Raw genomic sequence first — 25,877 nt, 5'->3', positions numbered from 1 at the left:
CAAGGGTAGCCCCATGTAGAGTGCATTGCAGTAGTCTATCTGGGAGATAACAAGGGCATGGGTGACCGTTTGAAGGGCATCCTGATCCAGGAAAGGGCATAAGTGGTGTACAACCTGGAGCTGTGCAAAAGCCCTCCTGGCTGTGGCTGCCACCTGCTCTTTGAGCAGGAGCCATGTGTCCAGGAGGACCCCCAAATTATGCACTGGGTCTGTCTGGGGCAGTGCTACCCCATCCAGCACCAATGATGACAACGTCCCGGATACAGAGGAACCATTAACCCACAGCCACTCCATCTTACCAGGGTTCAGCTAGAGCCTGTTGTTCCCCATCCAGATCCTCACAGCCTCCAGGCACCGCGAGAGGGTGGTCACGGCATCACTTACCTCACCAGGGATGGAGATATATAATTGAGTATCATCAGCGTACTGATGATACCTCATCCCATGATGATGGATGATCTCACCCAGCGGTTTCATGTAGACGTTGAAAAGGAGCAGAGAGAGAACCGAACCCTGCGGCACCCCACAGAGGAAGGGCCGAGGATGGGACCTCTCGCTCCCTATCACCACTGTCTGGGACCGGCCCTGAAGAAAGGAGGTGAACCAGCACAAAACCGTGCCGCCCACCCCCAAATCCCTGAGCCGTCCCAATAGGATACCGTGGTCGACAATATCGAAAGCTGCTGAGAGATCAAGGATAGCAAGGATGGTCGCACTTCCACCATCCTGCTCCCGCCAGAGATCATCCATAAGTGTGACCAATGCCGCTTCTGTTCCATAACCGGGCCTGAAACCTGACTGATAAGGATCCAGATAATCCGTTTCCTCCAGGACCCTTTGGAGCTGTGATGCCACCACTTTCTCAACCACCTTCCCCAAGAAGGGGAGGTGGGAGACTGGATGGAAATTGCCCAGTATGGTAGGATCCAGGGAGGGCTTCTTGAGGAGGGGGTGCACCAACGCCTCTTTAAAGGGTGCTGGAAACACTCCCTCCTGCAAGGATGTATTAACTATTGCCTGGATCCAACCACATGTTCCCTCCCGAGCTGCTTTCACCAGCCAGGAGGGACATGGGTCCAGATGACAAGTGGTGGCCCTCACAATCTGGAGGATCCTGTCCACTTCCTCAAGAACAACAGGATCAAACTGTTCCCAGATAACTGGGCAAGAACAATCCCCTGGTATCTCCCCAGACCCTGCGCCACGCTCGGAGTCCAACTTGGAACAAATCTGAGTGATTTTATCCTGCAGGTGCTCTGAAAATTCCTCCATGCGGCCCTGCAAATGAATCTCCAGCTCCCCCTTACTGAGGAGGGATCTGGTGATCCCAAACAGGGCCGCTGGGCAGCACTCTGCGGACATGATAAGGGCGGAGAAGTATTGGTGCTTCGCCGCTCTTATGGCCACAATGTAGCCTTAATAGCATCTCTAACATGTGTTCGGTCAGATTCGGTCCATGTCTTCCTCCAGTGGCACTCTCATGACCCTCTTCAGCACCCTCAACTCCTCCATAAACCACGGGGAGTGTCGGGGCCGATGTGGCAAGAGAGGTTGCATAGGCGCAATCCTGTCCAAGGCCCCAGCTGCCTCCCTATTCCAAGCAGCAGCCAAGGCCTCGGCTGGACCGTGCAGCAGATCCATGGGAATCTTACTATTTCTCTTCCTGTAGGTCTTTTCTAGCAGTTATATTTGGGGCACTCAGCACGGGATTTTTGGCAGCAGGCAGTGATGGAGTCTGCGTCTCCCTCTTTTTCTCCCACCACCTTTTTCTAATGTTGGTGCTTCCCAAGTCCCTGACAGCCAATGAAATCAACTTCTCAGATATCAGTTGCTTCTTGCCTCTGGGCAGCAAAGCCACATGGCCACAGAGAGCCCAGTGGCTATTACTGCTGTGTTGCCCTCACTTCTATTCCTCTGGCTGTAACTGGCCACTTTTGAGATGATGACCCAGGAGACAAACTGGTTCTTGTCTAATTTAAACACTCCTTCTCCTGAAAAGCAGTCATGTAACTTACACACTTAAAAAGTAAATGTGGTCCCCTAAATGGTACCTGACAAGATAGCAGTGATAAAGTGATAAAGCTTCTGAGGCTTTAATTGCTGAACCACTAAGTGAGTTTTATATGAATGTTTCTTAGATGGTTGCCTTGTTTGCTCAAACTGAAAACAAATTGTGTAATTATTTTAATAAGTTTTTAAAGTTTTAGTTGTTAAAACATAATTACTACTTTAGCCATGTTTTATGGCAGAAGTTTTTAGCCAGTGTGGATGAAATATTGACACAATTGTACAGATGTTTTTTAAAAAACCTGTATTGAAAAATGAAGGTTCAGAATATTGGGTCACTAAAGTAGACAACAAAACAAAATTGATTTTTTAATGGAAGCTATTTGTTCCTAGCTCACCTTACTAGCCAAGATACGTAAATATTAGATTAGATAATACTTCTGCCACATGGCAAGGCTTTCAGAAGGAACATCACATAGAAATTGCAGCAAATGGTTGACCAATCTGTCCTTTCCTTATTTCCCTAGAATTTATTAGTTCACAATGCATTTTAAAGTATATTTTTGTTTGCATTGCAAGTGGTTGGGACTTTATTTGTTCTTTAATGTATTGTTTAGATAAGAATATAATTTATAATTTATGAAATGAAAACTTTGCAGTATTAACATGAAAACAGGTCAAAGAATATGGAGAATAAAAATAATGTAGAATGTAGAATAACTTGGTATGATAACTTAAACATACAGGGATATAAATGACTTAAAATAGTTATTTAAATGTATGCCTGTGTGATAGATAAAAATATAAAAAGCAAAGATGTCTGACTACACAATAAAATCTGTTGTAGTGAATTTTTAAATGCTACAAGAAATTGAAATGTAATTTAGCTATTGTGCAATAAAATCACCAAGTGATTTTAAACACACACAAACAAATATAAGTATAAATCAAAATTTGGTTTGGTACAAATATATTTTACCATGATGTTTTTCCAGTATATTATATCACATGCCTTAGGGAGGAATCATATGGATCCTAGAAGGATCCTAGAAGGATAAAATCCTGTATGCCCCTCCAACATACAGTCAGAATGGGGAAGAGTGCACTGGGCATAAATTGGCACATAACTTAATGGGAGCAACAAATTTAAAAAGAAAGAGAAAGGCTGGAAGGAAAAATGCAGTTTTTTCTATCTTTCCCCCTTTTGGCACAAGCCCGACAAATCTTGCCTTCTGGTAATTAATCCATCCTGGCTTCTCCACCTTTGTATGACTGCTCTATTAGTAAATCTAACCCTAATTTATAATACTGAACCCAGGCCTGTCCAATTTCACAATTGGTAACATTCCTTCAATTTTGCATGGCATTTACATTTGATTGTCACTGCGATATTGTTTTACCACAGCAATACAATCAGTCACAATTATAATTCTGCCATTTTCTGGCAAACATTGTAAACTATAATTAGTGCATGTATATTTTTGCCTTGTTACTCACATTCTCATAAAGGGCTTGAAGAGTCTCTAAGTCTACCACAGAGTTGTCCAGGTTCATGACAGCTATGAAAAAGGCAGGGGAAAAAAAAAAGATTACATATCAAGAAAAGACTAAGCACAATACAGTAGCTTTTTTAAAAAATGACCTACTGGTCATACAATTTAATGGATTAAACTTTATTAATGCTTTGAAAAAGTGCTCCATCTGACTGTAGGCAAGAAAACTGGTGGAACCTGGTGTCAAATTTTAATAAAGTCAAGTAATCTTCCCCCCACAAACATGCATGGGATTATTTTATTGCTACCCATCAATACAGCAAAAGTCAAAGGGTACCAGTAAGCTTTACACCAGAGCTTCATGGTCTGACTTAAAAAAACTATACTTATTACAGCCAAACATGTACACAAATAAATAGCACAGGAGACCTGTCTCTTGAGTTTCAGTCTTTAACTGTTTAATCCATGGAACAACCTGATAGGATAGCCAACTTATACATAAAATCTATTTCTTTCTATGTAACAGATATCCATAGATACCTCTTTGTTGAAAGCAACATACGTAGTTAGCCATTACACAAACAGCTGCATCAGTATAACTTCAAAAGGGAAAGTTTCATTCAGGATTAACCAGGAAAAACATGTAACATGTTTAATAATAGCAAAGATATAAGGATTTAGGCTAGTAAGACAGAATTCAATAAGAATGATTTCCGAAGTTTGTCTTAGTGTTACTTCAAAACGAATAAACAAAGCAAAATTAGTTTTTAATATACAGAGATCTCAAGCGAAGAAAGGAGGTCAAATTTCTATGACAGGCAGGAAACTTTCAGACTGAGAAGTATGTATACCAGTCTCTTAATCATGCAGCCTGGTTACATCATACCAGAGCAAACTATCTAGTGGGGCAATTGCAAAAATATTAGTTCAACTTTATTAAGGAAAGCCATTCTTTCTTTAAATCTTGAGATGGGCCTCTGTTAAATTCACGGACCATATTTAGTTATAATTTATCAAGTCCATAACTGTGTTTCAACAGAATTATCCATGAGGCAGGCTTTCTACAAACCCTGCAGTTGGATTTCTGGTGATGTTATTAATAAAGTCCTTTATTTATTTAAAACAAGTTTATATCATCTTTTACATCCTGTCAGAATTTCAGGTCTGAGTAGAACCTAAACTTACAAAATAAATACTAAAGGAAAGTTTAAAGCCTTAATTAAAGCTGACACAAGTTAGAAATTCCCAAGTGAACAAAACAGCCCAAACGGGGAGAAGGTACTCTTGTACCACCAAGTCCATGTGGTCTATATTCCTGAATTTCAATTTTCCCCAAATATTCTGTCCTCAGAGGAGAAATACGAATTTCCTGACTCTGAAAACCATCCATACACAACACTGATGTCTTTTCTGAATTCAATTAAGTGCCATACACCCAGCCCCAAAAAGGGAGAAAAGTCAGTCATTTGGTTACAATGCAATTGCTTTTATGTTTCTTCTCTCTTCCATTTAGCATTTTCTTCTGCTTTCTATTTAATCTATATACCTATAAGGCAAAACTTGACCTGGAGCAAAACTTAGCTAGAATTTCCTCTGACAATTCTTGACAAAAACTTAACAACAGATTACATTGCCCTCTATAAATCAGTACCTTTCACTGTTGCTAAATGATGTTGTGTATACACCTCAAGATTAGAGACAATATAATTCATGCTCATTTGTTTTTCATTGCTGTAAAGCATTTAGTGATAAAATCCAGTGTCTGGGACTCATCACATTTTCTCCCTACAGGTCTGAAATATAACTTTAGTTACAGTATAATAAAAGAATATATAAATAAGGAAATGTTGATCTTGATTGCACGAAGCAGAGTCCAGGGTGTACTTAGAGATTGGAGAAAAGAATTTAAAAAGATGAACATAACATTCCTTCTTTTCAGAATATATCTTTATTTTCAGAGTATTCTGAAAAAGTAATTTTCTTTTTTTCAAATATTTTATTCTGTTTTACTTCTTTCCTTCTCTCATTTACCCATTTGCACAAAACATTTTATTTACCAATAACTTATCTTTTATACATCTGCATGAAATATTTTAAAGGCTGGTTCCTTATGACATACATTTTTACTGTTTTCATTCCTGAACTATAATCCTTGAACTATATAAACTGGATTAAAAATTTCAACAAATCAGAAGAATAAAACTTTCACATTCCCTCACTTGCATAGTAATATGGATCAGTATCATAAAGGGCCACAGTAGAATTCCATATAAAAGTAATTTTGCATGTAAACCAAAGCAGAAGTACAGCCTTAACCCAGTGAAGGCCCCCTACATATTAAATATGACAAGCAAAGCCTAAGGGATGAAATTAAAGAGTTTATAAAGAACAAGACAGGGAGCGGGGGCCGGAAGAGGAAAAGATGCTTTATTATACAGACCCAGGTTGTCATTTTCTATCTTCAATAATGAGAAATTGTATATGGTTAACCACACACTTTATTCTTCATTAGGAACAAAAGCTTGCAAGATATTTCAGTGATGGAATAGATTGAATCTGATTGCACAGATAACATTGTCCACAATGTTTAAACCTCTCAATAGGATTTAAAGAGATTTGCAAAGGGCAGGGATAGCCAGTTTAAAAGGTATCAGATTCTTAACAGAGGCCAAACATAATTAGTTAATACAATATTGTGCTTGTAATAAAGAGCTGTACAGAGTTATAAGATACAAAATGCAAAATGCTTCCCCAATCAAATGCCAGACATCTGCTCCTAAAAAGACCACGAAGCTGGTCATTTCCAACAGGAATAAGATTCTGATGGGTTCTAACTAAAAAGGTAGCCTAGAGCAGTGGTTTCCAAATTGGGTTTTATGAGAACTTGATGAGGTACTGCAAGAATGTAATGGGGGAAAAAAATCACTTGAAGGCAGCCAATTTTCTATCACAGGTGTTTTGCCTCTTGATCAAGTGTTTCAAGATCTTTCTTTTTTAATTGACAGATTCCACAGTATGAAAATATTTCAAACCCCCTGGCCTAGAGTGTAAGTGCGACCTCTACAAAGTCTGGTTTCTTCACTGCTTGGTTCTTTGCAGATTCTGAATCTAGCCATATAAGACCACTGCTGCCAACAGTATCTGGAGCCCAAGTTGATGATGCTGAGTTATCTGCTTTTCTTGCAGCCCCCTTTTGGTTGGGATTCCATCTGTCCAGACAAAAAAACCCTTGCTGAAGAATTGTTGTTAAATTGTTGTTAAAGAAGTTAGATAATATTGAATTTCTTTGTTTTAATACTATTTGAATTATGTTAAGCCCGAGTATAATGATTAATGGATGGATTAATCTTGTCATATACTTATTAATGAGATGCTTTAATGGGCCTATTAATATTTGTACAACTACTAAAATGTGATGCCTTCTGTTAGTGAATGCTCTTAAAAGGCTGCTATTTTTTATTACCTAAACCTTTCTGCAGTTCTTGTCAGCTACATTAAGCTTGTTTTACCACGGGAAGAGCAGCATAGCCTTAAACTGATGATAAAGATGACCATTATGGAATGTATATTTGAATAAAACTTTTCTGCTTTTTGAGGAAAGACACTGCACAGTGCTTTTGCATTCCTTTCAAACTCCATCTTGGAGCTTTTGCCCTCCTCTCAAAAATGTTAACTTGGCAGACAAGAAATATGGCATAGCTTCTGTTTTGAATTTTTGAAGCTTGTTAAGATTACCAAAGAATGAGATACAGAGCAATAGAACACTTTTGTTTGAATACTTGCAAGAGATAAGAGAACGTCTGGGAAAACAATGGTACCAGGCCTGTGTATCTTCAGTGGCACAGGTATGCAGGACAGTACTTATATTTCATACAATTGTTCATATGTTGGGATATAAAGCCCAACAAGAACAACTCTTCTATAGCATCATATCATTATAGCACATACATACAGCATAAAATATATAAGAATAACAACCAGGAAATAAAAGGCAGATGGTTCAGTACCAACAACTGTTGGTACTGAAAGATTTGCACTGTTTGCCAGTGGTTTCTCTGGCACAATTAAAATGTTAATGTTACCCTTTAGAGGCCTACATGGCTTAGCATGTGACTAAGGTCTTCATTATAAACCTGTCCAGCTGTTGGTCAATACAGAGGCAACAAAGAGGCCTTTTAATTATGTCCCTGCTGTATTTGTAGTCCTTGGGAGAAGGCCTTCAGCAGCACTGTTCCCAAGTATTGGAATTTCATTTGACCCTCACTCTCCCTCACCTTGGAAACGCTGTAGAGGTCCAGGCTTTTTAACTGTTCCTTTTAGTATTCATTTGAATTAATGTTTTAAACTTTTCTGACACTTTGCTTTTTATAAAAATCTTAGATACCTTCAAATACTTGCTAGAATAGAAAGCTGAGATAAAAAACCCTTACCAATTATACATATAATTCTACATTTTAAAACCAATATCAGTGACTTTCATATGAGGCTTCATGGGAACATATGTATTGCTCTAGCCTTGCTCTCAGAAGCAGCTTTTTAGTAAGACAGAAATGGGATGACCTGCCTTAGTCATTTTCATACTCAATGCAGTATTATTTGCCAGGAGTAAGGACGATACTAGCCTTTTATGGCACAGTGTCCTTTGAGTGAAATGAAAGCCAATTTTACCTCAGGCCTGGTCAGGGAATTCTATGCAAGGTTCTCTCACCTGGAGGCTGCCTTGCAGGCCAACATATTGTTGCCTATATCCCACCAGCTAGGAAATATACGTAACTTACTAGCACATACATTGGCTGCTAGAAGAAGTACCCTGAGTAGATTTGATGATATAGAGAGAATGAATAAGGACTGAATTGCAAAACAGAACTATAAAGCAAGGGTGAATGGCTTGAGAAGAAGAAGAAAATGGAGGAAGTCATTGCTGGAGGCAGGTACTGAGATCTTGAGAAAGGTGATAAATTTCAAGAACAAAAAGACAACATATGAAGGGTGTATATACAGGTGAAACTCGAAAAATTAGAATATTGTGCAAATGTTCATTTATGTCAGTATGGCAACTCAAAAGGTGAAACCAATATATGAGATAGACGCATTACATGCAAAGCGAGATATGTGAAGCCTTACTTTGGTATAATTGTGATGATTATGGCGTACAGCTTATGAAAACCCCAAATTCACAATCTCAGAAAATTAGAATAGTGTGAAAAGGTTCAATATTCTAGGCTCAAAGTGTCCCACTCTAATCAGCTAATGAATCCATAACACCTGCAAAGGGTTCCTGGGCCTTTAAATGGTCACTCAGGCTGGTTCAGAAGGAATCACAAGCATGGGAAAGACTGCTGACCTGACAGTTGTGCAGAAAACCAGCATTGACACCCTCCATAAGGAGGGAAAGCCCCAAAAGGTAATTGCAAAAGAAGCTGGATGTTCCCAAAGTGCTGATTCAAAGCACATCAATAGAAGGTTATGTGGAAGGGAAAAGTGTGGTAGAAAAAGGTGCACAAGCAGCAGGGATGACTGCAGCCTGGAGAGGATTGTCAGGAAAAGGCCACTCAAAAGTGTTGGGGACTTTCACAAGGAGTGGACTGAGGCTGGAGTTATTGCATCAAGAGCCACCACACTCAGACGGATCCTGGACATGGGCTTCAAATGTCGTATTCCTCTTGTCAAGCCGCTCCTGAACAACAAACAACGTCAGAAGCGTCTTACCTGGGCTACAGAAAAAAAGAACTGGTCTGTTGCCCAGTGGTCCAAAGTCCTCTTTTCTGATGAGAGCAACTTTTGCATCTCATTTGGGAACCAAGGACCCAGAGTCTGGAGGAAGAATGGAGAGGCACACAATGCACGATGCTTGAAGTCCAGTGTGAAGTTTCCACAGTCTGTGTTGATTTGGGGAGCCATGTCTTCTGCTGGTGTTGGTCCACTGTTCAGGGTCAATGCAGCCGTCTACCAGGAGATTTTGGAGCACTTCATGCTTTCTTCCGCAGACGAGCTTTATAGGGATGCTGACTTCATTTTCCAGCAGGACTTGGCACCTGCCCACACTGCCAAAAGTACCAAAACCTGGTTCAATGACCATGGGATTACTGCGTTTGATTGGCCAACAAACTCGCCTGACCTGAATCCCATAGAGAATCCCAAGAGAAAGATGAGGGACATGAATCCGAACAATGCAGCAGAGCTGAAGGCCGCTATTGAAGCATCCTGGTCTTCCATAACACCTCAGCAGTGCCACAGGCTGATAGCATCCATGCCATGCTGCATTGCGGCAGTCATTGCTGCAAAAGGGGCCCAAGCCAAGTACTGAGTACATATGCATGCTTATACTTTACAGAAGTCTATTTCCAATCCTTGTGTTGTTGATGTCATGTAATATTCTAATTTTCTGAGATTGTGAATTTGGGGTTTTCATAAGCTGAACGCCATAATCATCACAATTATACCAAAGTAAGGCTTCACATATCTCGCTTTGCATGTAATGCGTCTATCTCATATATTGGTTTCACCTTTTGAGTTGCCTTACTGACATAAATGAACATTTGCACAATATTCTAATTTTTCGAGTTTCACCTGTATATGCAGGAATGGTTTGGAAAGTTATGGAAAGGTATAAAAAAAACCTTATGGGAGAAAACTAGTTTCAGCTGTTTCCTTTCTTTTTACCTCATGTCTTCATTGGCTTACTGAGAATTGGCTTCTCCTTTTCTACACTTTGTATAATGTTGCTAACTCTGAAAGGAATACCATGAGGGGTATGTACGTACCCTACTTTGGGCATTGTATGTTCCTACAACATTGTACTTTCTCAACAATCTAGGTATATTTTAGGTGATTATTAAAGCTGCTGCTTAAAGAACAGCAAATGTCTCCAAGGTGTTCTCACTCCTGTCCTCTTCCTCTATTTTAAATAATTAATAACAATGACATAATTGTGGCCGGAGAGGTTGGGAATATTGTTCAAAATTCATATTTCAGTTAACGTATCTTTCAATATGCTAATATCATATGACAGTTGGTTAAATGTCATTTTCATTATATATTCCCTGCCAAAATAATTTCTTATGTCATGTATTTAGGGGCATAGACTTCCCATCCTATTCCTTTTCCAGTGGAGATTCCAATGTCAAGAAAAAACATCATCATCATCATCATCATCATCATCATCATCATCATCATCATCATCATTGAATTGGAGAAAATCACAAAATATAAAGACCTGAAAATGGAAGTAGAACAACTATGGCAAAAGAAAGCAAAGATAGTACCAATAGTAATAGGTATCTTGGGTGCAATCCCAAAATGTCTGGAGCACCACTTGAACACCATCGACATTGACAAAATCACCATCAGTCAGTTGCAAAAGGCAGCTTTACTTGGAACAGCTTACATCCTGTGACGATACCTTTAACACCATCAAACAACATCTGCCTATCCCAGGTCCTTGGGAAGGATTTGAAAGGTGTATAAAAATGCCAAATCCAGTCTAAACAACTGGCTGACTGTGCGGCCAACCATCATCATCATCATCATCATCATCATCATCATCACCATCATCACCATCATCCCCCCCTGTGAGGTAGGCCAGGCGAAGAAACAGACACCACAAGGATTTCAGGGAGGGTACTTTATTATTGTGTGGTATATTAACACATACTTGAAAGTTTGCCACAAATTTTCTCTACCTCCTTCTGAAGGACAACAAGGTCAAGGTGGGACTGTCCTCTTTCACATGCCTTTTTATTTTCCCAAGTGTTGACTTACCTCTCCCATTTCCTTCTCCAGGCCAGAGCCCTCTACAATATATTTTTGTAGAGGAGATTGATCTGTCTGTCTGTCTGTCTATCTTTTTATCTTCTATCCATCCGTCCAACCATCCATCCATCTATATGTCACATACCATGGTAAGAAAAGCATTCAAAGCATGGCTTCTGGTGTTCTTTTTACTCCCTTTACCAGCAGTGGGCACAGGTGGCATTTGCTTCTGTGAAATGAAGAAATATGATGTGTGTGTGTGTGTGTGTTTCATGTGACCCAGAGGGAGGGAGGCTTAAAACAGAGCAGTCACCAATATTCCAAACTCTTTCCCATAGGAATGACCTGGGGAAATTTGGAAGTCCCCCCCCCCCCTCCATATGCCTCAGCCTGATCAGATCAATTTTTGAAGTCAATCTTTTTTTTTCCTTTCTTCATTCCATACACACACACACACACTAAATCTGTTCTGTTGAGTTTGGAGTGTTGATTGTACTGACAGACTCAGAGTTCCAACTCTCTTTACATAATGTATTTTCAACATTCTGTTGGGTTGGAAAGAATCATGGCATTAAACAACTAAAACTAATGGGCAAAATAATGGTATTAACATTAGCATTTAGTTTTTTCTAGTGTTAGGAAATGTATGGATTTGGGGGAGGGAGATTTAATTCCATGTTCAATATTACGCATGTGCCTTCTGCAGACGTCTTAAGCACTGGCTTCTCACAAAGGACAGTATATATAAGTGGAAAAGGAAAGGGTTCCATAAAGTATTGTGTCATGACCATTGTGTTCTAGTCCATGGCAATAATGTTATACCGATATAGGTTTTAAAGAAAATGCCATAAAATAAGAGGTATTTTTAGTATAAACATTTCCAATGCAGGCATCTTGAGTAAACAAGCTTATATAAATTCAAAGACATAAGTTACTGATTAAATCAGCCAAAACTTCATACACCTATACAGTTTGTTTATAAAATTTGTGGAAGTTAAATTCGTAGAGAACAAATACATTTTGTTTGAGTCAGTGTGTCGCCTTCTTGTCTGGGGAAAAGAGAAAAAAAAGAAAGACTCCTGTGCTCTAATCCTTTCAGAATAAAATGTTTAAATGCAAACATGATTAGTATTGTAGACTGTTTAATCTAGGGAGATTATGTTGCATTTCTATTTTTTAGAGTTTTATTGATATGGCCATACTGAGTTCTTCAGTGCTTATCTTAATTATTTAGGAATATTTAAATTTGTAAAGTAATAAAGACAGACTGAATAAAATACGAGGATCTCAGATGGATGGGCAAATATATTTTTAAAGGAAAGAAACCAGATGAGACCAAATCTATCAAATCTGTCCCTTAATGGATTACAGCAGTCAACACTGATAGTACATAGTAGTTCTCTGTGAGTAAAAACAGTGTTGTAGTGTGTTTTATAGAAAAGTAGAAAAGATGCCTTGGAGTTCATTGGAACGTGAATGTAGCACCTGTGTGCAATTCCTTAAACCAAACATATCTTTCTTGTCCTGGTAAACTAGTGGAGCATTTCATTAAGACTGCGGTTCCCAAACAGTGCACCGTGGTGCCTAAGACTGCTGCAGTGAACTGTCAGGATCATGAACTAGTAACTCGGGTAATTCACTGTTTTGGTCTAGGGGAGCTGTTAAAAAATTACTGAGACACTAAAGGTGCTGTGAACTGAGAAAGTTTGCATTAAGCAATGTGAAATTTGTTTCCTATAATATGAAAAATGATGGTTAATACAACAAAAAATGCTTGAATTTTTTTCCCCAAAAATATTGAACATCTCAAAGAATGTTCAGTAGATATTGTTAAAATCACCTTGCAGTTGCAAATATAACTCAGGAGTTGAAACATTAACCCACATAGTTTGCTTCTGAGAAATTTATTGGAATCCAAAATAAAATTGTTTCTTTACAAAGTACTACTAGCACACTCTGTTCTACCTTATAGTTGTTACAAATTAAAACACACAAAAATATTTTATACAACCTTTTTTATGAGATTCACATTAAGGGCATTAAAACAATATCTCTCAGCTCAGTATTAAACCATGTTATCAAAATGACTTGTAAGCTGATTTTTCTCTCTCCCCAGTATTTTTTAATGCATCAAGTGTCCTAATCTATCAAATTATTGTTGTCATCACTATTCAAGAATAACAACTGAGAATAGCCTTAGGGTTTTATACTTTTAATTAAAGCTGGGCCCAAAATACCCTCCTCTAATTCAGAAATTCAAAAGTTCTGTTTTTCCTGTTTTGCAGGAAGAAAAATTTAAAAAAAGAAAAGAAATTGTCAGATTTGGGGAGGAGAGAATGGTTTATGGCCAAATGGGATTTGTCCACTTGTCCTTTCTCCTCCTCAAGTAAAAGTTAGTTTAAGTCACGTTCAAATCCTGGTGACCATTTGCGTAGTTTTCATGGCAAACCTATGGAAGTGGACGGCCCTTGTTGTTGTCTGGGATGAATTTTCAACTTCCTAGTCTCAGCTACTGCCATGGTATTACCTGGTAGTTCCCTCTCCAAGTACTAACCAGTTCTGATCAGCCAAAGTCGATAATGAGGTGCAGTTCAGGCTGGGCACTCATTTTCCTTATGTGATAATATCCTGTATGTTTTTGAGAACAATATTACAGGTGACTTTTTATTACATCTTTTTTTACTTTTTTCAAGGATTAAAGCCTAAGATGGTCTAATTTTCAAGACTTCAACCTAACATGATCCTCAACCAACAGTAGGATCACTCAGTCAAGATACAAGAGAAGACTCTGCCCTATTGTGAGCTAAGGCACGCATGGCATTTTCTGAAGAGAAAGAACAAACATAAGCAAAAGGAAGACATACACAGAATGCCTCTCTACATGAAATGTAGTAATTGAGAGAAGAGTTGGAGAAGTGTTCAATTAATTCAGTGACTTAGAACTCTTAAATCAGACTGATTCTTGGTATCAGACAATCATAGGTCAGCCATGAAGACAGCATTTTTTGGAGAGATTGGAGAGTTTGAAAGGGATTCCTAGTTGGAGCATTTCCTCCATGTTGCTCTGCTTCAGTGTAATTAGTCTGTAATCCTGAGCAGTAGTAAGATGGTGTTTGTGAATTGTATTAAGTAGTTGATTTGGTCTAGTGACTGATTTTTTTGGAAGGAAAGTCAGCTTCCACCTCATCCCCTAAATGGCTTCACTATGTCAAAGGAGTATCTACATTCCCAGCAAGCTCCTCTTCCATTTGCAGAAACCTACTGAACTCATCTGTCTGAATGTTGGCTTGGATTTCTGTACAGATATTTTACTGCAAATTTAATCACACTCTGATACCAAAAAAAAAAAAAAATCACCCCTCCCCCCCAAATTAATGACACTGAAAAAAAAATACTGACTTCCATGAAATTTGGCAGGCTTCATCCTCTCATAAAGCTCTAGCTTACCTACAAATATTATCCAATTCTGATGAGAAACCAAAGTGTTACTGCCATTTTTCAACCATGCTAGTCTATAGAAGAACAGATTTTCATTTTTATGAATTATGTGGTATATCTGGGTATCTAGTGGGATCAATGTAACTCTTATGTTGGCCCAGATTGGGCCATTTCCATGATCCCAGGTAGACTCCCTAAGTTGTGTCTGGCATCTTGCATGACTCCAAAACTTTCACAATTTTTTTTATAACAAATAGAAAAAAGGATTTTAAAAATACTTAATAAAAGTATCCCAAAAATCTATGCATAAATATTTCAGTTTTAATATTGTTGGTTAGAAATGAATAGAGAAGCTGGCTTCAATATAAGCGTAAAATGTTTTTTAATCATAACGTCAGAAGTTTAACCAAAAAGCGTCTGCACTTTATATTCCTACAAAAGAATGGGTGTCAAACCAATAGTAGTAATGAAGACGCCATAATGATATTGTCCAGATGTGACAGTGATGATAATAGTAACATTTTACTAAGGAAATAATCTTTCTTAAATTATCTTAAGACATGCATGTTTGGAAAATGCAATAACCTTGATCCAGTCAGAGCATAAATAGTTGAAGCAATGAGAAAAACCTATCTGAAATTAACAAGTTAATGCAGTATTTAATATTCCCTCCCTGCCCCCCCCCCCCCGATCTCTGCTTCTTTTCATGAGAGATCATTTTGAACTGACACTATTTCCATATGGGAGAGAGACAGCGTGTCCAATGCTGGTAGGGGAATAAGCATGATCCTCATTATTATTTTTATTTATCTGTTTACAGGAGAGAGGTTTTCAATTACGTGTGGCTTCTTAAAAATGTTCCTGCTACTATGCCCTTCAATGGAATGTATCAGTTCAGAATGATCAGAACTCTGTTCTAAAGATAACCTACTAGTTTAAAAAATGGTGCCTACAGCTTAAGAAATACTTTTGCCACTGTACATGAAACTATTTTCACAGCAGAATGGTTGCAGATAAAGCCCTATTCAGTAATTCCAAAGAAGTATACCACTTACTACACAGATCACTGGTAATGTAAATGAAAAATGTCAATTTGAGTATCCTGCACTATTAGGGGTCCAGCTCCCATGGTGGCCTTTGTCTGTAAAGCTCTAGATGCAAAGCTTCCTTGCTGTAGACAATCATGCTATATCTCTTGAGATCAGCTCCTCATTGAAGACATCCCCAGAATAACCTGACAGAGTGGAGGGGCTATTTATCACTACTTATGTGGTGAGTTGTATACTTCTGTGTAATGCTTGAAAGGGCTTTAGTGCCCCTCAAACTGCAGTTTTTATTTCATTTGAAATCATAATATTATGCCAGCAGAGTGGATAGGAGCACATTGCATGGAAATACTGCCTAAAAGAATATTTAGGGGAGTGCTGCTCTACTGGCTATATCTCACCAATCTGTTAGAATGTTGTTAGGCAGGTTTACATGGAAAGAGGGGGATCCCTCTGTATTCTGCTATCCTTTTCTATAGCTCTATATAGAAATGTGACTAGTCTGTCTGCAGCTCTTCAGCATTTTAATTCTATTTTCATTCATTTTCATTCTCCCCATTTCATCAAAACAAAGTAAACAAATATTTTTGTCTTTGTTTTGCCTTATATTGACAGCCTTCTTCACTGTGAAGAAGAGTGTAATGCTTCAATCCCAGAAAATTGACAATGAGCTGTACCAATGAATCTATTAGCTTAAAAAAGTAAGTGGCCTGAAGATGTTGGTTTTTTTCAGTCTTTAGCAAGAACTTACTTTTAAAATAATGTTTGAAAAAATTATTTTATTTGAAATTGGACTCTCAGCATTGATTCAATGAGCCTGAAAAAAGTGTGGCTCCTTTAGGAGTTGCATTAACTTAAATGAATCAACTTCTTAAAGCAGATTTCAGGCCCACATGAAAACATGGTGGTGATGGTGGTGGTGGAGGAGAGAGCTATTTTAATGAGTAGCAAAGAGGAGCTGCATTTGCTCAAGGTGCGAAATGCTTCTCCCATATCATATTTGAAATGTGCACAGCCCTCTACAGACTATTTATTGAACAATTTTGGAAGTTGTTGCACTCTCCTTTCTGCATCCCTTTTACCTATTTATTTTATTATTTAGATAGTATTTCTACCATAAAGGAGATGCAAGGAAAATGCTTTAAATACTTGTTGTAGCAAAATCCTTGAAACTATCTGCTGAAACTAAACAGTATTAAAGTCTTCTAAAACATCTACCATGTTTGCTATTTTTGTCCTATTTTGCTCAAAAATAAAGCAGCTGCAGGCATTTTGATGCTTCCCCGATATGCCCTGTGACTGAAGCTTTATCAAATCATTTCTTGAACCAATGCAAATAAAACCTTGGTGTTTTTGAAACTCAAATTCAAATCAAAATTTGCCAGCTTTGAATCTTGAATGAAATCTTAGCTGATTTGTTCACATCTATCTACAGTATTCAGAAGGATCTACTGTATCTCAAATTTACACCTGAAACTACATAAATTTCTGTTAACTCTCCAAATTAGAATGGTATACCTTGCCCACTATTTACATATATAATACCATGATTTCGTGTTACAGGTGAACCAGCCTAATGAGAAATAAATAAGATTCAATAAGAATAACTAAAACTAGAGAATTTTTTTTAAAAAATATTGTTCTGATTTTTCAAATGGTAATGAACAAGGGAAGAACATTTTCTTTTATTAGGAAATGTAACAAAACAAAACAAAACAAAAATCCAAATGGCTTACACAAAGGAATCTATTTACATGAAGCTTCAATATGGCACAATACCCCATTTAATCAACATCTTGTGAGAATCCAGCCATTGTCTTAGCATGTTGCATAAACCAACCCATAATGTTCAGCAATAGAATAGTTTATCTGATGAGGCTATATCATCATAATCCATGTATGTTACTAACCAGGATTTAGATATTGTGTATTTCTACTTAAAGGTAGAAAGGATCCCAGAAGAAGAACTAGCTACACTAGCAAATCAGACTTGAAATGCTTCAAATCCTATAATCATACCAAAAACAGAGTGATCCCATCTGGTATTCAAAGAGCATCAGAACTCTGTCTGAGATGATCAAATATTCCACTTTCCTTCAGTATGAAATCTAGTCAAATCTCCTGACCCAAATAGCCCAAACATCTCTCCACAGACTTCTGAAAACGGTATCCTCTTGGTCAAAAGATGTAGAATCAGTTTCACAGATGGACATGAGGGTCTAAGAATTGGGAAAATGCTGGGAGTTTTCAGTTGGAGTATGTTGGAATTTAGGTGCAGCTTTGGTTCCTGTAGCACTGACTCCTTAGGAATCTGATACAGGGTTATTTTGCTGCTGGTTTTTTGGAGTCTGTATATTCCCATTAGGCTCAGTTTGCCTAAATATAGGCATAGAACAATTATAAAACAAATATTAGAAAGATAAGGCCAAGCTCTAAGCATTCTTCAAATTCTACCCATCCCTGAAAATCTTTGGGGAGTGACTTCATCCTATCCCACCGTGAAATGCTGAAAATGTGATGTTGAGCATTCACTATTGTTAAACTCTTAACTGCCTGTTTAAGAAAACATGGTCCAATTTCAAAGCCATTTCCTTCAGTGACATGACATGTGTACTTTTAGCCTCATCCTTATGCAATGGGTTGGATTAGTTTACATGGGGAAGTAGGCTTATTCACAGAAATTTCAAGGCATAAACTTCTCCGTCTTATCCTTGCAGATGATCCTTGCACCCTCCTGCAGATGATTTCTGCAGCTTTCTTCTGTGCCCAGAAGAAAAGGTATTGTAGGGCCAATTCTGAGTGATTGAAGGTTTCCTAACCCATGTTACTTAAACTTTTCAAGATCATAGAACACCAAATTATATATTTTTAATGAGGAATACATATGACATTCTTTAAAAAGCAGATCAAATAAAGTGAAGATTGTAATAAAACATGTTTTAATAGTACTCTTTATTTTCCCTAACATTTAAAAAAACATCAATTATAGACCTTAATAGGATGTATATGCTGTCATATGATGGCATATTTTGCTAATGTCTGGGAAGCATTGTTAATGAAAGATCTGGAATAATATTCACCCTATACGGTCCTGACTGGAATATAAACTGAAATTTTATTTTCACAGAGATACAGTATATTGGAAAAGGTAGATGTGCCTTCAGTGTTTTTCCATGTAAAAGCTTGTATGTTCTCTTTCATCTAAAAACCTTCTAGTATTTTTGTTTTCCAGTTGCTTCAATGTGATGCCTGAAAAGGGATCTGCTAGCATTTCCTCTTCATTTATGATTTTACTGTTCTGATTTGGCCAATGAAATTAAATGGATTGAAAACAGCTTCAAGTTATTAGGGAAACCCTGGCTGTTTCCCCAAAACAGTTTAAAAACACTATCCATACTCACCTTTGAGTTGCCTCTACAGTCTTTCATTCTTTTCTCAAAATTGATGAAGTCTTAGCTAACAAGCTGTTCAAGGGGCAGAGAAATAGTGGGGATTTCCCCCCCCCCTAAGCTTTTATGTGACATCCCAGACTTTCCTTTTCCACTTGCTAAAGCAAGAAAGAACATATCTGGACATACTCAGATTAAAACCAACCTAAATCCACTGAATTTGCTATTATTCGGTCTTACCACTGAGGTATTATAGGAATCACCGAATCACGAAGGCCCCTGATTCGGTCATCCAAGGCACTGATTTGCCAGTTTGAATTTCCCTCCTATTCCCATACATTGAGAACGCCTCCTGTTGGATGAACTGCTTTCAATAGGCTATAAGTACAATAATAAATTAAGTTTCCTGATGAGTTTAGGTAGCAATGACTAATAAGTTTTAGTTAGCAAAGTCCACATCTACATTTTGTTTAATTGTAATTGGAGTTGATTTTGTCTTTTTGTCTAGCCTGATGGAACCATCTTAGCCACTGGCTGGACTGCTTGGTGTACACACTTACCTGGTTCTTAAGGTAAGAATAGCAAAGTTTGGAGAAGGATGCTGTTTTCAAGTGCAGCCATTTGGCTTGGATTTTTTGTGGGTTGACATTGAGCAAGTTATGGCAACATACCTATATAACAAAGGGGTCTGGGAGCCTGCCCTACTTTGCAGGGTTGAAGCTTTAGATACTATTCCCCTAGCATAAAATTATTCAGGGTCTTCCAGTTTTAAAACTAATTTGAGGAAAAAAATTGGGACACTCATTTATCTTTACATGTCCAATTACAGATAGACTTTGGTTTGGATCAGGAACAACAGTTCTGCACTGGAATTTGGGGGAAGGGAGGAATCTTCCAGTTATAACAATATAAAGATGCCAGGTTAATTTCTTTATGTTCTTGAATAAGTGCTTCAAGCAAATGGGAAGCAGAAAATAGAAGGCTATTTACACATGTAAATATATGTAGGAAAGTGGGCAGGTCTGTTTGGGGTTGATTTTCTCATCCACAATCCATATAATTTTCCATGTTCAGAAATCCAGCTTGCAAACAGCCCTTGTCAAATGCCTTGTATTACTGCTGCACACCATTTAACAAAAACAACCAAACAAATAAAATCAATAAGTAAAAAGCAGTTCCCCCTAAATAGGCACATTCATCAAGACCAAAACCTAAGCACTAAGCCCAAATGAGGAAACAAAAAAATGCTGCAAGAAATTTTGTAGGAAAGAACAATTACTTGCACTTAATCCTAACCTCTTCAACGAGTGACATTCATGCCATATTATTGTTAGCATTGCATGTTAAGCAAGCAAATTTTCAATCAACTTGTGTTGGCTTTACCACAGACACAGATGTTAGGCGGACTCCTTTGTTCATAAGGTTCTCATTATTAACTCAAACCAAGCTGAATATTTGACTGAAGGAAAGACCATATCATTGTTTTCAGATTTCACTCTATGACTTAACTGAACTACATCTGCCAGCTTTAGAAATACCAAGTACTTCTTGGCGCCAGTACTGGCGCCTCGATCTATGACTACCAGCCTAAATGCTTCAACTTGAGGAAGTTTAGTAACCATGAAAACAACTTAAGAAAAGCTTAAATTGTAATTAAAAGTTGCTCACAGACTGACAGGGTGCACCAACATTTGCACTGTGTTGAATTTATTCCACCAAAAAAAGCAAATAGAATTCACAATTAAAAGAGGTAGGTTAGAAAAGCCAGAAGGATGTTTTTTATGATTTATGAAGTCTGCAACATACTTGAAACCATATTTATTTAATAGGTAAGCTAGCACTATGCAGCTCTCTTCCATCTGCTTTAAATCTATTGTAAGGCCTTAGGAGGCAAGAAGAACACTCCAAATATAAATATAGCTCCACTTTTCACCTTTTTACACAGCCAACTTTAATGTCAGTGGGGAGGGAGGAATTATAGACACCCCCAAAGATGCATATTGATATCAAACTTTCAAAATCCTGCTTTCAGGATGTTTTTACAGTATTGCAAAATAAAGCAAATGGGAACTTCAATTTTAAATGAGAAAATTATAATTATAATTAAAAGACACCAAACTTTTAAATTCCAATGCTAGTTTTTGAAAGTTGCAATCAGCAATGCTCTGTTTTAAGTAGGCACAACTCCCTGTGCTAAAGAAATACTGTGCCATGGTCTAGTCACTATTCATTTTAGAAGGAATCATGTCAGAGAAAATCTCAGTAAATTATTCATGAAGAGCTAAGGTTCAAAGATAAACTGAAGATCTAGATTTGACTATTTAATTGGAATATAAAATAATACTGTTTATCCAGACAGATGTCATTAATTTTTTTTAAAAGGCTAGCATTATTTTAAAGAGAAAAATAAGAAGCCGTTTAATTAAAAAAGGTATCTCACTTACCATGCTGTATATCTTTCATATCTAAATGAAGGCTGGACATTAATATACCAACTGCTTGTGATCTTTTGTTGCTTAACAACTTGACAACCTGTCAAGGAAAAGAAAAAGGTATTATCTTTCAAATAATACCTAGCAAACATGTTTTTTTGCCATCATTCCCATCATAAATCGGTAACACACAAATTATATTGAACAAATACAGTACAGTAAAATCATGGTTATTGACTCAGTTTAATAATACATCTGACACCTTTTCATGTTATGAAGAAAACACACGTGCATGCCCTTTAGCACCATGTATGTTTTAAGCTTCAACCTTTCATACACATTATAGCTTGTTTATAAAATATTAAAGACATTTCTAAGTGTATCTATTACAGTATGTACTTGATTTTGTTTCCAAAACTAAACCACTGTTTCCAGATTAAATGCGAGCTAAAACTGTGATAATTTTCCTATAATACTTTATCCTGCAATATTTATAAAATCAAACAAACCGAATACATATCAGGGATGCTCTCTGATTGACTAAAAAAAAACACAAGATGAAAATATGCTGTTTTTAAAAGCATATATACTTCCAGTATTTCTTTGATCTCACTGGGATTAGAAATAGCAATCAATATTTCAGGTAAAGCTCCCCTTTTCTGCATAATAAATAAACAAGTCAAGAATAATTTGGAAGGCGAGTTAACATATTTTTAAAGAATATTTTACCCACATTCAAGTGCTTCATCAGTCTATCATAACTGACTGTTGGAAGTTTTGATTCAATTAGGACTATGCTGATCAGCATAAATCTGATCCACATTCACGCAACATGTATTCCTGTGTTATTCTGTGCTGTCCATTTTTTCAACAACTTTTTAAAAATCTAAGAACTTTCTCTGATACACTGATGTCATATGTAGCTGTCACAGAATAATAGAATTCCAGAGCTGGAAGAAGCCATGGAAACCACTGAGTCCATCCTCCTGTTCAGTGCAGAAGTCTAAATCAGAACATCCCTGACAGACTGCAATCTACCCTCTGCTTTAGCACATCCAATGAAGAAAAATCCATCTCCATTCTGGGTACTTGATTCAACTATCAAACGGCTCTTACTGTATGAAATCTTTCTTCTAACATTCAATCAGAATTTTCCTTCTTGTAATTTAGATCCATTATTCTGTGTCCTGTGCTATGGGAGAATAGAAAACAAGCCTTGATTTTCTTCTTTGAGACAGCTTTCAAGTAGTCGAGGAGTACTATCATATACTTTGTTGGTCTTCCTTTCTCATCTCTCAATGTTTCATAATAGTTTCTAGTCCCTTGATCATCCTCATTATGATTCCATGAACCTGTTACAGTTCAGCTGAAATTTTCTTAAAGTCTGGTGTCTAAAATTAATCACAATATCCAAGATACAGTCTGACTAATGCAGAATAAAGCAGAACTATTATTTTCTAATATTTGGAAATTACTGTTCTGTAAATAGTTTAAAATTGCATTTCTTGTTTTGCATACATATCATGCTGCAAATTCACATTCAATCTAATAATCAGGTATTCCAAGAACTTTTTACAACTACAATTGAGAAGCCACATACAATTGCCAAGCTAGATACTAGTTCTGTCCCAAAAGGACTTTACACTTTTATTTGTTAAATTTAATCGTTTGCAGTCCATTTCTGTAATCTATCAGAATCTATTCCTGTCTTCTAAAATATCAGCTATCCCATCCAATTTTGGGTCAACATGCAGATTTGATAATAATCTCTTCTATTTTCTAATCCACGTCATTAATATGAAGAGAACCCAGGACTCAGCCTTGTGGCAGCCGACTCAATACTGCCCTCCAGTGTGATTAGGAACTATAGATGAGTACCCAGTGAGTATAGTTGAGTCAGCTTTATATCCAATTAATTGTTATGCTATCAGCTTATTCTTAAATAGCTGTCAACAGATAACCTTGATGGATAAACAGCAATTCTATCTTGCTTGTGTTTAACTTAGCCTGTTTCTTTCCATTCAGACTTGTATTCTATGCTTCTTGTTTTCTAATGAGTACCTAAAATCTGCTAGTTGGTCCACATACATCCCCTATACATCCAAATATCTCTATAGTCATTTGTTCTGAGCCTTAATTTCCATCCTTAATCCTCCTGGCTAATGTAAGACGTTTTCCATTTTCTGGTTATATAATCGTTGCCAGCCTTCTGGCCACATAATTCAACATTATTTCTCCCTCCCCTTGTATTTTACAGGTCCCTGTGCATGGCTGGACCATTTAATCATACCTTTAAGCACATTCCTATATATGTCATCATAGAAGTTAATTCCATTGCATACTATGAAGCTTAAACATGAAAGAAATTAATGTGAAAACATACACAAATATAAAGAAAATCTTCAGGACTACCTCCTCATAGCAGTCCTGCCAGTTATGGAAGAGAGTGTTAAATCCTTTCTCCTGCCATTGTCTTAACAAAAAATCCTCACCGTACAACTATTTGTATTGGGTATCAATGGAAGCAGTTTTAGAGTTGGATTTCCATTTCAACCATGATGGAGGCAGAATGACATATAGCTTGTTAAATCCCTGAAGCTTCTGGAAATTTTCCATGGTTACTATATGCATTGTTTAAAATATGAAAGTTAATTGCATTCTTATAATTAACATAATATTTAACATGACTGAAGTTTGACTCAAATTAAGTAATTTATAGTCACTTAGACCAAACTGGTGTGCAAGAAAGACCAAATGAAAGACCAAATGAATAGAAAAGAGGCATGGCAAGGCAAAGTATTACATGGCCAGTACACAAAGAAGCAGGCAAAGCAGGCTGGGACTGTAAGGGAGAAACAACAGTGGAACAATCATTCCAGTTTTTGGAATTCAAGGGTACATTTCTTTGCCTGCAATAAAAGAATAGGTGCTTCTTTGGAAATCATTGTAATAATGAATAGAGCAGAATCAAACACTTTTATACTAAAATAATTTAAATTAATATTGAAAAGCATAGACCCTAAGTTACTTCATTGTTTAAAGACCCCCACTATTCCCACAATCATTAAACCTGACGTATTTAACGATGGAGTAAAGAAGAGAGCTCTAGAGTAACAAACAAGGATTTACCCACTGCAGTTAGCTGGCTGATGATTTAAGCTATACTCAGTCCATATACTGTATGTGATCTTCCCAGAATATGTTCCCAGCAGTAAGGAGCTCTTTTATCTTTCTATGCAGAAAAATATACCCAGCAGCCAGTCTTAAAATGGCAATGGCCAGGGAGCATAGTATATTCAAGATAATAAGATAAATCAATACGTTGATCTTTTCAACAATCCAGTTTGTATTACCAAGCTAAAAGTTTTCCCTTGGCTGTCTAAATAGTTATGAAAAAATCAGAAACAAAATTGAAAGGAGGACCTGTCAACAACACTGGTGACAACATGGGCCATGGCTATCAAACATCAAAAATATCTGCCAGGTTATCTCACCTCCTTTACATGGACAATCTGAAGCTGTATGGAAAAACACCATCTGAAATGTAATCACTGCTCAACACTATCTGAATATACAGCCAAGATATGGCCAGTACACACACACACACACCACTAGCAGGCAAAGCAGATAACAACAAGACCTGGCAATGGCTAGGAGCAGGAAAGTCGCAGAAAGAGACAGAGAGGCTAATTCTGGCTACACAAGACCAAGCCTTAAGAACAAATGCATATAAAGCCAGAATCAAGAAGACAGCAACAGGCAGCAAATGCGGCCTCTGCAGAGAAGCTGAAGAAACAATGGACCACCTAGTTAGCTGCTGCAAGATCTCACAGTCTGACTACAGACAACGGCATGACAAAGTAGCAATATGGTGCATTGGAATATCTTAAGAAATACCATTTACCTACAAGCAAGAACTGATGGGACCACAAAACAGGCAAAGTAATAGAAAATGAAGACGCTAAAGTGTTCTGGGACTTTAGAATTCAAACAGACAAGCACCTGCCACATAACACCCCAGATTTAACAATTGTTGATAAGACAGACAAAAAAAAAAATAAATCTGTATAGTGGACATTGCAATACCTGGAGACAACTGAATAGAAGAGAAAGAACTGGAGAAAATCAGAAAATACAAATGATAGCTCTAACACCATCAAACAACATCCGTCTATCCCAGGTCCTTGGGAAGGAGTCGATAGGTAGATAAAAATGCCAAATCCAGTCTAAACATCTGGCTGACTATGGGACCAACAATAATAATTTAAACTTGTATGCCACCTGATTCTCATGGGCAGCTCACAACAGGATCCAATGCAG

At 37.4% G+C, this 25,877-nt stretch overlaps 1 protein-coding gene across 1 annotated transcript in view; it reads right to left on the bottom strand.

Annotated features, from left to right (window-relative positions):
* Positions 1 to 25,877, bottom strand: part of FMN2 (formin 2) — a 175,343-nt gene that overhangs the window by 66,941 nt on the left and 82,525 nt on the right. The window contains exons 7-8 of the mRNA XM_088143933.1: positions 21,570 to 21,657; positions 3,505 to 3,566 (exon numbers count right to left, since the gene is read on the bottom strand). Coding sequence (XP_088000059.1) covers positions 3,505 to 3,566; positions 21,570 to 21,657 — 150 coding nt within the window. The remainder of the gene's footprint in view (positions 1 to 3,504; positions 3,567 to 21,569; positions 21,658 to 25,877) is intronic.

Source organism: Python bivittatus, unplaced genomic scaffold, assembly GCF_059951505.1.
Source record: "Python bivittatus isolate LINGU-HERP-01145 unplaced genomic scaffold, Pbiv_v1 ctg000020_np1212, whole genome shotgun sequence".
NCBI lineage: Eukaryota > Metazoa > Chordata > Lepidosauria > Squamata > Pythonidae > Python > Python bivittatus.
Note: the sequence above shows the minus strand (reverse complement) of the source record. Positions and strands in the feature narration are given on the sequence as shown.